Source organism: Phalacrocorax carbo, chromosome 1 (assembly GCF_963921805.1).
Source record: "Phalacrocorax carbo chromosome 1, bPhaCar2.1, whole genome shotgun sequence".
NCBI lineage: Eukaryota > Metazoa > Chordata > Aves > Suliformes > Phalacrocoracidae > Phalacrocorax > Phalacrocorax carbo.
In genome coordinates, this window is record NC_087513.1 from 116704547 (window position 1) to 116721546 (window position 17000).

The following is a 17000-nucleotide window of genomic DNA, read 5'->3' on the forward strand; positions in this document are numbered from 1 at the left end:
TATTCAAGGTACCTGTCAGGGAGCAGCAAGGGCCAGATGATCCCCAAGGAATGTGGAGCCAAGAGAAAAGGGTGACCCCATTGCAAGCAGTGCCTTCACTGACATGCGCTGCCCTGCAGGGTCTGAAGGCAGCGGGCAGAGCCAGGGGCTGGTAGCAGGGTCCGTCGACAGCCTCCTACACAGCGAGGGAGTGAGGCAGGGCCAGGATCCATGCATGGCCAGGAGCAGCCCTACAGAAGAGCACACCTACAGGCACAGCTGAGGCAGGACTGGGAGCCCAGGCCAATACTGAAATGGGCCTCCTGGCCCGTGGGCAAGAGTGGGGGCAGGCCCAGGGGCGGTTAGGCAGGGACACTCAAGCCTGTTAGTGTCTGGCAGTATCAAAATCAGAATTTCTGATTTTGATCAGCAAAATAATCTGCTCTTCCTTTGTGAATGCTCATCAGAAATAAATATTGTCACAGAGTCTCTCCCTTTGATCAGCCTCTTTCTTAGAGATAAAATGCAGCCTCTGTGTCTGAACCTGTAGAATGGGATATGGGATATGGGATATGTTCAGGTCCAGGCCAAAGTTATATCAAAAAGACTGCTTGCCAGATTGTTTGTGAAAACCACCTGCCATTTACAGGTCCTGGTTTTGCCAAGAGGAATACTCCAGTGAACCTCTGATACCTGCTATAGTCACAGAGAAGTGGTAACTCATTTACTTTTGAAGTGAAACCAAACATGCAGATGATACAATATCAATAAAGCAGAGAAACACATCTGAACAATCTGGTTTGTTATCTGGTACCTTCTTATGATTTCTGGATCAGTTTGGATTCTACTGAAAAAAGCCATAAATCTCAGGGACAGCTCACCAGATGTGGCTGGAAACATGCTGTCATGGGGCTCAAGCCGTCTCGCAGATCCAGGATGACAAAGTATTTGGCACTCCAAAAGTCTGGATGTCAAAGAATGGAAGGCAAGCAATGAATGCTAATATTCTGCATATTGTTGAAGGAGTAGGAATGGGCCAGCCTCAGGCGTCGAAGTCTTCCTATCAGCCAGCCAGGGCGCCTGATGCATTGCTGAGATTACAGCCATAACAATACTGCAGACAACGCAGCCTATTAGCTTTGAACCTCATATTACAGTCAACTTCCAACATTTTCCAAGCTTCCAGGTCTCTGATGTGGCAATGGGAAGATCTTCTGAGCTATTTCCCATCTGGATGCATTTATGGCTCTTGACAGTTTTGATCAAGACTTCTTGAAATTTATTCCCCATAAGCATTTATGGATCTGTCTGGTTGTCTGATCAGTGCATTTGCAGCTAGCCCATCTGCCTGGAAGCATCAGGATTTCTCTCTAATTGGGCCATAATTACAAGGCCCAAGCCCAGAGATACAATACAGTTTACCCTCCTGCCAGGTGTGGATTTAGTTAATGAGAGAAGCCTTTTACAAGAAAACTAAGTTAAGAAGCTTTTTTCTTGCAGATTATAGAGATCTGCAGTTGTCAGAAGCTTTAAAATAATCCATCTCATCTCAGCTGTATGCCTGAGCCTTTTCTTCACTGGATTTTGCTTTCCCTACTTCTTGCAACGCCATGTTTCAGGCTGCTCCAGGCCATCTTTCCCTTGAGCCGTACTGCTCAAGTCCCCCACGCGGTGGCAGAGTGGGCCACGGGACTGAAGCTGAAGAAGCGAGGAAACGATCCGTGGCCAGAACTTGGAAAGAAGTGCCAGATGGATGTATTCCATTCATTTTCACTGGAGATGCATAGCTACATACACCCTTGGCGCGGCTTTGAAAATCTCATCCAGCAGCAATGAACACAGAAGGCGAAAATGTCTTGCAGGCAAGGTCAGCGACTTTTTAAAATTTCCCTTCTGTCAAGAGGAAAAGCCTGTTGTTGTCCTTCCTACAGCTACCGCCAACGTATATTCATTCCTCCTGGTAGTGCCTGGTTGCAGCCTTGTTGAGCTGAAGGGCTGTGCTCTACTGTGAGACCCAGTGCATGGCTGAGGCCTTTTGCCTTCCTGCCTACAGCGTTCCCCTCAAGCCTGGCACCTAGTTAGTACTTCATATAATGACCTTCCCAATTTAGACCCAGCAAGCCAGCATCATGTGAACTGAGAAACTAGCTGGTAAGCTCACAGACACCAGGCAAATTTTGCCAACGCTCCCCTCTCTGTTTATGGATTTAACAGTGTATCAGACAGCTTTCAGATTCCTGTCAAATAGCAGAGCCCTGTTGGGGGAGGGGGGTCACCCTTCAGGTACTGTTAGATTTAATGCTTGACAATTACTCATATTTGTTTAATTCCAGTGTCTTGTTGCTCCGAGGGGCCATCATGCTGCAGCTCCTGGTGGAGGGTGACAACCCTTTGAAAGGGTGGCCTAAGAAGCCATCGTAAACCCCAACCCCTGGCATCTTCCAGCCCAGCTGATCACAAGGCGCTTCCCGGCTGTGCAGAGAAGGAGTGAGAAGCTGTAGGGGTTAGTGGCTACCAGGCTTGGGGAAAAGTCTCACCAATGGATGCAGGGCTCTGCTAACAACCAGGCTAGACAAGTCGCCGGTTGTACAAAGCTTTGATTCCTCCGGATCAGTGAGGAAGGGCTGAGGCAGCAGGGCTCGGAGCCGAGCCCCATCCACCGGGCACCATACCCGGCCACAGCAGCCACGGTGCCCCTGAGGCACTCCCTATCCAACACCCCATCCTTATCTCACCCTCCTCGCCAGGGCACCGCAGCACTCGTTCCCCCCCGGAGCCCGCCCCGCTCGTGCCGGGCTGGGAGGCACCGCTGTCACCCCCGCGGCTCGGTGCCTCCCCGGGCCTGCCCTCTGGCGCCGGCCCTCCCCGGCTGGCCCGCCGCGCACCGGGCCTCCTCCGGCCCCCGTCCCGGGACCCTCCCGCCGCCAGCAGCTCCACAAGCGCCACCGCCGCCCGGGCTGCCGCCGGGGGCCGCCCGCCGTTGGCCGCGGAGGCCCTCTAGCGGCCTCCGCCCCCGCCGGGAGCGGAGGGCTCCCTCATCCCCGGGCTGCGGCCTGGCAGGGCCGGCCGTCGGCCGTCGGGGACCCTGCGGGCAGCGGCAGGGCCACCCCGGCGCCTGCAGCGGAGCCGGGCTCCGCACGGGTGCGCGGCGTGGCTCGGGGTGGGGGGGGGGAGCTTCCCCCTTGCAGCGAGGGCTGTGCCCGCCCCGAAACCCCGAGGTCCCAGCTCAGGCCTGCGTCTGGGATGAGCCGCTGGGGAACAGAGGCATTGCTCTGGCAGGACAACTCGGACCAGGCTCGGACCGACCCCTTCGCTGGTCAGAGCCTCTCAAAACCAAACCCAACAAGAAGCAGCTATTATGTGCCTGGTGGGGATCAAATTCTGGGAGGGGTCGCACCGTGATAAATGCACACATGTAACTAACCAGAGGCGGTATTAGCTGAGAGTGACCTGCTGCTTTCAAAGAAGCTTCCTTTCCCCTTCCTGCCCCAAAAGGCAGTCATCGCAGCCTCGTAGCTTGTAAAGCTTAGAAGGACCTATTGCAATTCTCTGACCTGAACATTTTTAGCACAGGCCATCCGTACAGTTTCTGTTTAACATTGCATCAAGAGGCCAAGTGGGTGTGGTAACAGCCTAGATTTTTATGTTCCCAGGGCCCATGTCCATGACGGTCACGGCCTCCGCCTCCTTCCCCCGTTAAGTCCCTCTACTCACCAACAGGGAAAAATAATTCCTTCTTCCATCCACCCCGGCTCAGCCATTCTCCAGGAAGACCTGAGTCAGATGTTTGGTACCTAAACCAAATACCTGAGGAAGGTGGGGAAGGAGACAATTGCTGGAGGGAGACACACAGTTACTAAACCAGCCTAATGTAAACAAGATCTAAAGCAAGAGTTCAAAGTTATTAAAACTAGGGGAAAATGCCAAAGAAGGAAATTCTTCTCTGTTCAGTCACCCAGCTCCAGAGCCAATGAAACCTGCTTCACCATCCCTGAAAGATGATTTATGAGCATGTTTTTAAACTGCAGACAACAATAACAACAACCTCCTTTCCACAGACCTTTTCATCAATGGAGCTCAAAGTGCTTCTCAAAGAAGGTCAGTGTCACTACCCATTTGCAGATGAGGGAACCGAGGCACAGGAAGAAAGGGATTTTACTACAGCCATCTGCAAGTAAAGAAGCCAGAGGCAGATCCTTAGTTGAGTACATTCTATACTGAGATATGTCACTCAACAAACATAAGCCTAAATTTACAAATGGCACCTGAGACGGGGCATGTCTTAATGGAGCATCGGGGGCTTACCCCCTCATCATGCTCTCAGGTGTCTGTATGGCCCATGGACTCGTCTGAAAGAGAGACACATCTGATGAGACTGCACAGGGGTGGATACGAGGCAGAGGTGATGGAAGAATATAGTTGAGCTGGACAAATGGGAGCCATTCCGAGGGACAGCAAAGGGGGAGAAAGTACAGGAATAGTTGCATTTAAGATAGCATCATAAAAACTGGCAAGTAGATAAGCAACTTGTAGGAGCCATGTTAGTTTCTAATATTGGGTTATTACTAGCTCTGGATCATAAAGCTACAAACGAGAAAAGAGGCACTTGAAGAATTTAATTCTGAGAGGTGCTGAGCAATCACTGTGAGAAGCTGAGGTTATTCTCCTTGCAGCACCCGTCTCCATTAACATAACAGAGGAGAACCTAGCTCCTAGGACGGTTTAGCTCTTATATATGTTTGTTTTATCAAGGATAGGAAAAAAACCTTTGGAAGTTTTCCCTTTTTTTCAGCTATTTACAGCTTCCTGCACTGGGAGAAGAAGCCACTCTTTGGGGACTGTTCTTGCACCTCTTTAACAGGCAATGGAAAAACTCATTAACATAACTTGTTTTTTTCTGCTCCAACTTTTTTCTCTTTCCTATCTACAAAATCCAGGTGGGAGGGATAACAGACAGGAAACCTAATTTTGCTTATTTAAAGACTTGGAATAAATTCGACCTCCCACTAACCCCTCTTCTCCCCCGCAAGTCAGACCGAACACAACTCACTCTTGCCTCATGAGTAGCTGTGTTACTGAAACCACCAAGCTTCTCGTGGGAGGCAAACCTCAATATGCCTGTAGATATTGTTGCAAACAGGGCACAAAAACATCCCTCATAGAAGCAACTGAAGGGCTGTCTCTCTTCCACCAGCTCTTGTCTCTAGTACAGTGTTGTATCAAAAGCCTTGAGAAGTGGCAAAATTCACCACCTCCAAGGAGGGGACTCAGCAATGAGCGACTCCTTTTTCATCTTTAATGGAATCACACTGGTTGAATGGACACTTGGAAACTTCTTGACGATACCATGTAATTGTATACATGCTACAGCAAGGTGTGGATGAATGATGCATCTTAAGACTTTAAAATCTGGTAAGCAGATATTGGAGAGTCAGAGAATGGTCACCTTCTGTGAGACAGGCAGCAATGGAGACATGGCAACAAAGATTGCCCCAAAGACCATCGCTTGAGGCGTATATGGAGAACAAACATGTTTTGCAAAGTGACTGCATACTTGTAGTTTTATCTTCCAAATCATGATTCATGATTTTAATAATTTTTCTTCCTTTCATTCCTTCCCCATCTCCTGTCCTCTCTGGTTGCTGGCTATGGACTGATCTAACCTTATCTGAGGAAAGAGTGCAAGCAAACCTAAGTGAGAAGAAGATACCTCTTTATGGGTGAGGAGGAACACTGGCAGGTATGCATTCTGCAGACAGCAGCTGAAGCCAAACACCAATTCAGCTATAGGCTGCTCATTGAAACAGTAGCCTGCCAGCCTTTAAAATCTCTTACGTTCCGTTTGTGGGTAAAAGGCACCTCTGCTTTGCTGGATTCACTCCTCATTTATTAACTTTACCCTCAGGAGAACTAAGAGAAGTGCAACCCACAAATTTTGTGTCTTAAGGAGAATTAAGGTGCATGTAAGACTTTAGAAAGCAGAAAATGTCAAGCTTGGCTACAGGACACTGAGAAAGGACACAAATATTTTCCAGTAGGTGATATGCTTAAAGACCCAGGGAGGTTAGGAAGTATACATGGCATTACAAAGTGATCTTGCTAATCAAGTCAAACTACAGGGATCACATTTGGAAAGGCAGAACTACAAGGCAAAATATCTGCCCCTTTAACACCTTAGGTCTGCAAGGCCACCCAAGTGAGCCCATGGGTTCAGAGCCACAGTCCTCACAGCGCTGAAAAGTAGCCAAAATGCCTGTGTAGGAAGAGCTTGTTTCTGGCACTCATATCTGGGGCTGGATGGAAATATTTCTGATAAACTGTGGTGCAACATGCTGGCTCACCCCAACCATGCCACTGTTGCTGCCGATGAGCAGTGTTGCCTGCTTTCCACAGAGTGAGGAACCTGGAAGGCCCAGGATTCCCAGCTAAGCTGGCAGGCTCCAATCTTTGGCAGCCAAGATAATTTTGGTTTCAGCGTTTTCAAAAGGATACTACTGTACATTATTTCAGGACCACATGGACATGTGTTTGCCATGTACAGAAAGTTTTGGAAATGTGAGTTTCTGTTCCAACATAGAAAAACTGTTCTTCCTCTCATCCTGCCCCAGAATCATAATGCCCATGGGATGGACATGCTGGTATTTGACCGGCTGTGATCATACATCCCCCAAACTTACATGTGTTGGACTGACATCACCATGATCAGAGGTCTGCAAGGAGGCCGGAGAAATATCAGACACACATGTGTTACAGGAGGGAATGGAACAGAAGAAGAAAGGGAGGTCAGTTGGTTTTCCCCTCTGCAAATTTAGCCACTGTTTTACACAGCAAACGTGAAACAGGAAAAATTCCCTGTGTAAAATAACCATATTGGCGTGTTTCAGAGCAACTCTTTTTCACAGACATTTAAGAGAGGAAGGGTGATGTTTGCCACGGGGGCTTCACGCAGGGATTTTAATATTTCGGTGAGAATTAGCTGATTTTCAACCAATTTCAGAGGACTTCTGTGCCTGTGATGCTCACCCAATGCAAAGACATAGTGCAGTTTGACCACTGGGCTCCTTTGAAGAGGGCTGTATAAAAAGATTGAGCGGTTGTTTGTATTTGGAAGCCCTGGAATACCTGCGCTGGACTCTGTGGCATGGGGTTTGGTGCTCCTCAGGCACGTACCTGCTGAGCTGCTAGGGCCAGGAAACCTGCAGCCCATACCTGTGGTATCCCTGCAGAAGGCCACAGAGCTGCCTTCTGAACTGGGAGGTCTTCGTCCTGAGGGGTTCTGGTGTGGGAAAATGGGAAATGGGACTAAGCAGCCAGCAGGCACAAACCTGGTGGTCGTGTGAAGCACACCCAGATGTCAGAGACCTCCTGAGAACTGTACCTGAAGGCTGCCCTGAGTAAAGGGTCTCTTCTCTGCTTACAGGATGTGTCAAGTGCAGCAGCAGATAATAAGACGACTGCCATCTAAGCCTCCCCAGAAAAGCTACAGATGTTCCTGTATTTGGGGCATTTGGAAGTAAAACAGCCAGAGGCACTTTCTACATGCTACAGGAAACACTTCTGCATCAGCAGGGAACAGGTTTTCTCTCTTCCTACCCTTCCTACCCTTAGGAACCAGTGTTTTATAAAGCCCACAAATCAGTCCTAACCCCCTCCCTGCTCTGAAAGCAGGCTATGCTTTAAATCTGTGTATTAGATTTTCTTTCTAAATTGTTTTATCCTCCTCTTGCAAACCCAAACAATTCCCAGACAGTGACTCGTGCTGACTAATCCAGTCTGGGAGACTTCTAGGTGTCCCTGTAACTTAAAACCAGAAAACAAGCTTCCTAATTCAGTAGCTAGACATTCCAATGAAGACCTGTAGCTTCTGAGCTTTTATTTTCCTTCTCCTCAGGGTTAAACATGCTTTTATCTACACTGTGCCTCCCTCCCCCAGCAGGCAAGAGTTGAGATGAGCTGTAATTCGGACATTCCTTCCCTGAGATCCTGCCTACGTTAGAAGTTTTGCTCCACGGGGCATCCTAGTGGCAAAGTTAATGTGAGTCTTCAACATAGTTAAACAGTGAAAAAAAGGTGCTGTCTTTTGGAGAGAAGAAGGGGGTGCCTAAAGTAATGTTGAGATATGTTCCCAAATCATCTTATAGAACTGTAAAAAGCCCAGAGTTGTAAAAAGATATGGGGTCACGGATAAGTTGTATTTTTGGCCCATTTACAGTGCTGGTCTGAGTAATATTTTAGTCATGTCTGGAAACCACAGTGCCATTACAAGGTCTTCCAGTATTGTAGCAGTTGCAGTGGTGATAGGCTTCTGAGCTATGAATGCTGTGAACAAGGTCTGTCTCAGAGCAGATAATACAGAGTTTATTGTCCATTCTGTGACCACACGCTGCACCAGTAACCAGCATTTCCTTGCTTGCTCAGAAAAAGGGATATCACTTCTGGGCACAATAAACTGCACCACTAATCTGAGCCTGTTGTCCTGTGAGACAAGCCACTGAAAAGAGGGAAAATGCCATGTACGCTGAAGGTAACACACCTGTGTTGTCTTTCCAGGACATCTGTGTTGAGTTGTACGGTGCCTTGCAGGCTGGCAGTATTTAATAAGCTGCTTTTGCTCTGGAGCCTGGCTTAGGGCTGTTTCCTCCTTGCTTGCGCAAGTCAAACAAAACAGTGTGGGAGAACACCCATGACAATGGCCTTTATAATTAAAGGTCATTAAAAGCTGTCAGTCAGGGTGTGAGGTGTAACAAGAAGTCAACAACCTTTTGCGTTCACCCTTGCCAGCCCCTCCTCTCACAAACAGCAGCCTCCAGCCGTAGTCTTCCTTACCTTCTTTGCCCTTTCTTCTTCCTCCCCCTCAAGCAGCCAGAGGCAGGGGATTGAGCTGGCCTTTCTCAGCTGCCAAAACAGGCATGGCAGGGCCACTTCGAGTGCCCAGGGATCCCACAGGGCTGCCCTGACTGTGCAGTGCCTGCTCAGCTCCCCACTTTGCCAGCTGCCCTGGGCAGGGAGGAAGGCAGAGGGGCAGGAGAGGGCAGCTGCCCGTGCTTCCTCCCTTCACCCTGAAAAGAGCAGCGGGTGCCACTGATCTGGAATGGCACAAGCGCTGTGAAAGCTGGCAGGCCTGGGGCTAGAAGGGACTCGCCTCAGTCCAGCTGGCGTGCACAAATGCCTGAGCTGCTGCAGAAAAGTAAGACACAGCCTGTCTCACAAGGACAGGCAGCCTCAGCGGCAGTGTGATATGTGCATCCTGTTAAAATGGCCACGGCAGTCCAGTGCCTTACCCTCCTATACAAAATGAGAACTCTGCTGGTATCTCCTCTACATAGACTTCAAAAATCTAGCTACAAATATTTCTGCTGAGATGCCCTTGGGTGTAATATTTTTGTTTTTGTTTTGACTGTCGCTATTTGGAGCTTCTTTTCCTGTTGTGTTAAAGTAAGAAACAAAATAAATGTGTGCTCTACTTCATCATCCACCTCTAAAGAAGTGCTCTTGGGTTTCATAGGGTAAGGAGAAGAATCTGTAGGGTAGACCCTTGCAAAAATATAAGTGCAATATCATTAGGATAACATGGGATTGTGCTGGAAAGAAGTGTTGGATGGTCATACTGAGCAGGGTGACCAGTAACCACGTTAGAGGTATGTGCTAGCATTTCTAACTTCTAAAGAAGTTAGAAATTTAAGTACCTGGAATTCAGTAACTGTTTTCTCCTAGTGTCTTGGCCCTAATTTTAAAAAGATAATACGAATTATCGTTTGAGAGATGACTTGCTACCGGACAAGTTGTCAGAAAAAATACACCTTTAATATACATTATTGTGTAGAAGGATACTACCAAAAGTTTCTTTAATATACTGCAATATATTGTGTAGAGCCAATATTAGAAGAATTTATCTATATCTATATATGCATAGATACAGAGGCTTTCATACTGAACTTTCAATATTGACTATGGTTTTTTTCCTCATTTTGAAAGCTTGTTTGCCCCATATTAATGTTTCATTATCACAAGTGTTTCATTATTTATTTAAAGAGAAAAACAACCAATGTATATTGGTATATAAGTAATATGACCTCAAACTACCTGTTTTGGTGCTCCAGAAGTAAGGTTCAACTCCTCAGTGTCAAAAAGGATCCAACCCAAGGGGCAAAAGATTAAGGGAGAAAAATAAGAGCTGTAGATGACCGTGAAAAATCAAAATTTAATCAAGAAGCCAGAGATATAATGCAATTACTAGGCTTCTGTACCTGCAAAGTCTCCTTTCAGTCCTATTTTGATAGTCCTATTGGATAGCAGGCCTTCTGCCAGGTCACTCCATAGCAGGAAAATGCCATTTTATGTTAAAAAAGAAAGAAAACAGTAAAAGAAAAAGATATGGAAATATTTTTGATGGTGCGAGTGATACATGCTCAATATCCTTTTTCTGATGGTTACTTTTTTCTCCGAGACAGTTGTTTTCTCCCTGATGAAAGAACGCACCAGGCCAATATGCATACTTGTCAAACATTTTATTTGTCATTCACACTAATTATGATACTGAATTTACAGAGGAAACTGTGGTACAAAGAAAGAAAGAAAGAAAGAAAGAAAGAAAGAAAGAAAGAAAGAAAGAAAGAAAGAAAGAAAGAAAGAAAGAAAGAAAGAAAGAAAGAAAGAAAGAAAGAAAGAAAGAAAGAAAGAAAAAGAAAGAAAGAAAGAAAGAAAAGAAAGAAAGAAAGAAAGAAAGTCTTCATTAGAACTTAACGCAGCAGTCCAGCTGCTCTGCGTGCTAGTTGTAATGAATTCTCTTGTGGCGCTGGACACAGCAATCCCTATGTACAGCAAGAGTCTACTCTGACGTGGCATCTAGAGACTTCCTGTAGCGGGGGAAAAGTCTACTCTATTCTCTTTTCCTATCTGGTTCCAAAAAATAGCAGCCCCCCCCTCCCCTTTCTGGCCCCCCTGCTCCCCTCCCCCCACCCACCCAAAGAAAAATCCCCTGCAATCAAAAACAAAAAAAGCAAAACCTCCCAGAAACCTAGTAGTTTCCCCTTCTGGAAATGTTCAGCACAACAGTGTCAAGGGAAAATGTGACTGTTGCAGGATGCTGCAGCATCTGTTTTGTAAATGCAGCCAGTAAATGCTGAACGAATACACTTTGATGACATTCTGATAGGAGTGTGTCTCCTGCTGTGTCCTCCCCTCAGACCTACCATACGGCCACCTCAGACTGAAAATGTAGGTTTTGTTTTCAAGAAAGATGTAACTGTCAAACGCAGAATACCACAAATAACCCACAGATTTTTGCACATTCATTTCTCCCCTACCACAAAAAAAGTGAAGAGTGTTGAATAGAGACCATGCTATAACTGTTTACAAAAGTGAATAAAATGTGGTTAATCTTGAAGCCTAAAATAACTAATTTGGAAAGAAACAAGTCTCACTACAGTATTTAAGAAAACACAAAGGTAAGTTCATTAAAAACACAGAAAAATGAAAAAAATGCGGAGTAATTACAAGCACTAAATATTTTGCTATGAAGCTTTTGAAATCTATTTACATACATAAATACAAGTAACTCTGTTGATGCAATCCTTTTAGGACAAGGAGAAAAATGCCGAGTGATTGGTACTGACCAAGCAAGAATAACAAAAATAAAATACGAAAATGTTACGATGCAGGAAAACAAGCAAGTGTTTTGCTCAAATAGAAAAATGATCCACTTCTCCTGACTCTTCAAATACACCGATGGAAAAGGTCACCCAGAAAGCAGTAATGAATGTTTCAAGAGTGCAGGCAATTCAGAACACTCTGACAAAGACTGTGGCCCATTTGGAGAAAAGGGTTTTTCTCCTTTCCAGCAGATAATTTGGCATAATTCTGCAAATGAAATCCTTTGTAGCAGGGGTGCACTCTGCATCTGCCTCCCCCTTGCACTAAAGCTCCTGTACATCGCCCTGGAAGTGTAGCAGGAACTCCTGAAGTGAGCAGAAACGTTGTTTGAGAGCAAAGTTTGAGGTCTTAGAGCAAACGAGAGCCAGGCCCTGTATTTGTTTTGAAATTGTTTGATATGGCCGTATCTGGACAACAAGTTGTGTCTTGTGAAAGGAACACGCAAGCTGAGAGTAAGGACTGCCATTAACTGTGTTTTGGTAAGGGAAGCTAGCTAAGGCACTCTGCAGACTGTGACTTGCAAACAGAAGCACAATAGTTCTTTTTCGATTTAATTCAGCTACTGGGATGATAAAACTATATAAATATATATATTGTATATATATAAAAATATATACTTACAGACTATAATTTGGAGACATGTGAATGGGGGAAATGTTTTATCCAAATGTCCTCTTTCTGCCTGCTGAGTGCTCTTAAGATATGACATGAGAGCATTTTTACAGCCTTGAAGGTCTTTGCTGTCCTTAGTGGGACAGAAGCTGGCTACAAAAATAGAGATTTAAGTAAACTGTGGTTTCTCATAAGCACTTGGGCGAATACACTGAAACCCACAGTGATTAAACAGACTAATTGCAAAGGATAATGCACTTAGTTTTTCCTCTGTAAAGCGGGTGCTGCGTTGTGCTGTGCTTGGCATACGTGGAGAGGTTAGACTCAAAAGTCTAGTGGCTGCCAATTATCAGATGTGAGACACTGGGAAATCCCAGGGTTTTGTTACATGTCAGCAAAGACACAGGGTAAGAAAGTGTGGTGACCAGTTCTGCAGTTTCTCATCCTGTTCGCAGCAGGGAGCATAAAATTAAACTTCACCTTTAGGACAAGTGTAAAGAAAGTAGATTCGTAGACATAGGAAATGTTCAAAGTTAGGTCTAATCTCCAGGCTAAGAGATGCCAACTCCCTGTTCCTGTAAATCCCTGATCGTTTAGTTTCAAAAGTGCGTAGTACAAACTATGGGCTGAAAGGGGCAAAGGGCTTTAGCAGAAAGCAGTCTGTGGCGACAGGGAGGCCCGGAAGCATACTAGCCATATCAGCCTCACTTCTGCCACGGGGCTGAAGTCACCCGGCCGCGGCAGCCCTGCTCTCCACAGTGAGGCATCTGGCTCCTCTGAGGTCCTCTCCCTCCCTTCTGGGTTCACGCTCACAGTACTATGCACTTGGGTGGTCCAGTCACAAGGCAGATGTGAGAGATGCAGGAAGTGATGATTTTAATTGCACAGTGATAGAAAATGTGTCAGATGGATTCTGCAACAGAGCTACTGTTTAGTGATGAAGGACTTTTTTTTTAGGCTACTGAAGAGGTGAGATTCCAACTAGGTGAATGTCACAACAGGTAGGGTCTCTGTATTTCTGTATTGAGCAAGGTCTCCATACTTCCAAAATATATTTTCAACTGTTCTGATAGAATTTTGATGTTTTCTGCCTTTTTTTGTTCAGAGCAAACTCTAGAAAATGATAGAGAATATTATGCTGAATGAAAAGCACAAGGCCATGCACGTATTTTAACAGAACCATTTTTAACTTTTGCTGAGATCTCTTGAAACACCCTCTATTTTCTGCACAAAAATGACCTTATTGACAATGTAAATTCTTCAATTTGTAACTTTTCAATACCAAAGTGCTATTGCATCTGACTTAAACAAAGAAGCAAAATCATATAAAAAAAAAAGAAAACTTGAAAAACAAATTGTTTTAAATAAGTCCAGCTGTTTTGCTGCCTGCAGCCAAGGATCTTTTTAATTTGAATCCTTTAAATGTTTTTTTTAACATCAAACACTGATCTGAAGTCCTGCTTTCAAATACTCTCTGAGTTGACCTGCAATTTTTTTCACTCATTTAAGAGGTACATTAAATAATAATCATCTAATTTGGAACGCATACGTGTCAACATCAGCAGTTTGTAATTAATGAGTAGTACAACGACTGCATTCAGACCAAACCCTCAAATAAAATAGTGCCATAAACTTTACAGTGACATCTGATATGTTTATGCTGTAACGATGGGCAACGATGACGACTCTATTAACATGCTGTTAGTATAAGCCTTGCATATTTGCTACAGGACAGAATATTTTGTGCACCGGTTTTAGATACCCTTCCTCTTCCCTCAGAAGATGGTGACAGAGGAACTGTTAAGGCCCCTTCTTTTCTAGCCTGCTTTCCAGATGAGCTTGACAACCCTGCTCAGTTCAAGTTATTTTGTGATGCATGAACTGATCTATTTTCCAGTGCACTGGAACGTGGCTTTTATACTGTGCAGAAATCTTGGCTCCGCTGAGCCGGGAGCAAATCTCACACTGATTCTGGTCAAAGCCAGGACTTCACTCTTGCCATGCTAGCTGTGTGTTGGCTTTCACTTTTGAAAGACTAGGAGGCTTCCACCAGTGCTGTTAGGAAGCCCAGGCAAGCTCAGGAGCAGAATGGGGCCATATAGGGATGAATTTAGTTAAGGAATATTGAGTCTGCCTTATGAAATATGTACATCCTGATTCACGGTCCTGAGGGTCACCACTGGTGACGAAGGAAGAGCGAGGAAGGAGTAGGGAGAGATGACTCCACTGGGTGGGAAGGCACAGAAATTCACAGGGACTTTGGTGCCTAAATCATTTCAGTGGGAGTTGGGCACCTAAATGCCTTTGAGGATCTGAGCCCAGTTAGCTGAGTAAAATAAGAGTGAGATAACTGTAAACAATATTTTCTAGGTAATTAGGAGGTCACCTTACCCATCGTTATTCCAGCCTTTTTCAATGTGATAAATTTGACTTTGGCTGCTACCAAAAAAGGCAATTGCTGATCTTTTTTATATAGGTATACTTAAATAATAATAGTATCAACAAATAAGAAAAGTCTAAATATCAAGCATAAATATCAATGAACTCATCAAAGTAGTACAGTAGTTGAAAATGACCCAAGGCTGTAGCCGTTGTATTAAAAAAAAAAAGTCCAAGAGAAAAAGTTAAATTAACTCATTTGAAAAGGGACTGATTCTTTCAGTTGACAAAGCAAGAAAGAAGCAAGCATGATTAAAACAAAAAAAAGAGTAAAATCTTTTCTTTTGCAATTTATAAGGTGCCAAGAGAAATAAAACAAATTAGATGCAAAGCAGGATGAGCTGCATCCTAAAAACAAAAACAAAACCCCAAAACAACAAACCCAAAACAAAACAAAAAAACCCCAGCAATAAAAAATTTCCATATTCTTTGGAATATATAACATAGTTTAAAAAAAGGAAAGACTGAAGTTCAACATATAAAACCTCTCATTCACAGCATTGCTAAAACAGAAGCGTTCACAGTTTCCCTCTGGGAATCTTCCTATACTTCCTTACAGTTAATATGTCCATAAGATGCGGTAAACTCACTAAGATTTCTTTAGGTTTTAAGTCTTAAAAATAGAAGTGAACCAAAACTTTCTTTAGGGCTGTGGAGACCTTCAAGCCCAGGCACGTTAGAAAGCCACAGGCCTGGAAACAGACTTTTCTACCTAACCTCGCTACCTCCGGACCACCATCTCAGGTGTCCTCCTTTCCAGAAGCTCAGCCCCCCGCAAGGGATGCTTTGCTGGAGCGACGTCGCTTTGCCAGGGGCTGGCTAATGCACACCACCGCTCCTGGGAGCGCTGGCTTCTGGAGGGTTTCCTTCTCAAAGTGATGTATGAACATGGCAGGGCCCATAAGCAAGACAGGTGTTTATGGGATACCTACGGGCACCGGGAAATGGAAATCACATTAGTCCTTGCCCATAACTACTTAAAATGTATTCAGTATGGTCGCCACACCGCTTCCTCTAGCCTCGCTGTGGTCGCCATGTTAGTGGGGGAGTTGCTGTGGCTCCCTTCTGCCTCGACCACGTCGCTTTGGTTGGGAAGGTTGGGGTTGAGGAGCGTTGATCCTGTGGAGGCGTTGGTGCAGGGGGGATGGATGCGTGGTGGGGACCGGTCTCCCCCCGAGATCATGGAGAACTGATAGGAGCCGGCAGAGGTTCCGTAATAGAGGTGGTAGGAGGGTGAGCTCGTCTGGAACGGGCTGCCTTGAGCCTGCGACGAGCCGGGGTAGGGAGGTGGGAGGTAAGTGTGGTATCTCGTGGCCGTGGACATGGCAGACATACCAATTCCTATCCCTGAACTGACGGGTGTCGGCGTGTAGGTGAATGCTCCCGGGTAGTGCATCCGAGGGTCAGAGATGGAGGGCAGTGCGGAGAAGGAGCGGTCAATTCCCACCCGAGGGTCACTGAACGCCGTCAAGTCAGAAGCACCTGGATGGTGGGGAAGGGAGACAGAGAATGTTGAACTGGCAGAACGAAGGTTCACCTTTTCGAGGCAATAACCAACATCCAAATTCTGGTCCACGGTTAACTGAAGTGGTACTGATACTGCCCGAACAGAGCTATCCCTCACCTGCTCTCCCAGGTCATTGTAGTGCTCATGGATCTGGATGTTTTGGATTAATTTCAGTAAAGCAGCAATTAAAGAGGAGTGCCAAGCTCTTGCCCTGTTTTGTATGTGTATGTGTTCGCTCTTAGAGACCTTACAGCACATGCAGTCAATCATGTACACTTCCAGCATGCCCTCGTCTTCAGCGGGTGGGCGGGTAGGGAACAGGGATGCAGATCGCAAGCTCCTTGTCCAGCATCACTTGACTCACCAGGGACACTGATGGGGCCTAAATATAAATTATCCAGCTTCTGTATAGTCTCTCCTTGCACCCAGTTTTATTTGCCGACTCAAATGAGAAGCTCCGTGGTGCAGAGATTGTCCTTCGGGTACACAAACCTGCACAGGCGGGATTTACACACACAGGCTCAGCCCAGCTGTCAGCACTTAGGAGCACAGTTCCCCATTGACTCTCAACACTACCAAAGTCAAGATCAATCAGGTTCACTTAAGATCTTTGTATCTGGGTCCTCAGGTAATGTCTACATAGTTGTTACTAACTTATGAAAATCTTGGCTCTAATGAGAATGTAAAAAGGGACAACAATAGTACTGCCTTTTTAAAGCAGAATGATATATTTGGGGGCTGGCCTTTTCTTTTCCTTTCATCTGCGCTAGAAGCCCTTCTCATCCTGCTAACTGAAATGTTTTATAGGGCA

The 17000-nt window shown here is 45.6% G+C and overlaps 1 protein-coding gene across 2 annotated transcripts in view; it reads right to left on the reverse strand.

The window, feature by feature from the left end:
* Window positions 1-10950: 10950 nt before the first annotated feature.
* The window catches only part of RUNX1 (RUNX family transcription factor 1), a 176103-nt gene continuing 170053 nt past the window's right edge, over window positions 10951-17000 (reverse strand). For both annotated transcript variants that reach the window (XM_064471354.1, XM_064471344.1), the window contains one exon: window positions 10951-16164. In XM_064471354.1, coding sequence (XP_064327424.1) covers window positions 15671-16164 — 494 coding nt within the window. In that variant the 3' untranslated portion in view covers window positions 10951-15670. The remainder of the gene's footprint in view (window positions 16165-17000) is intronic.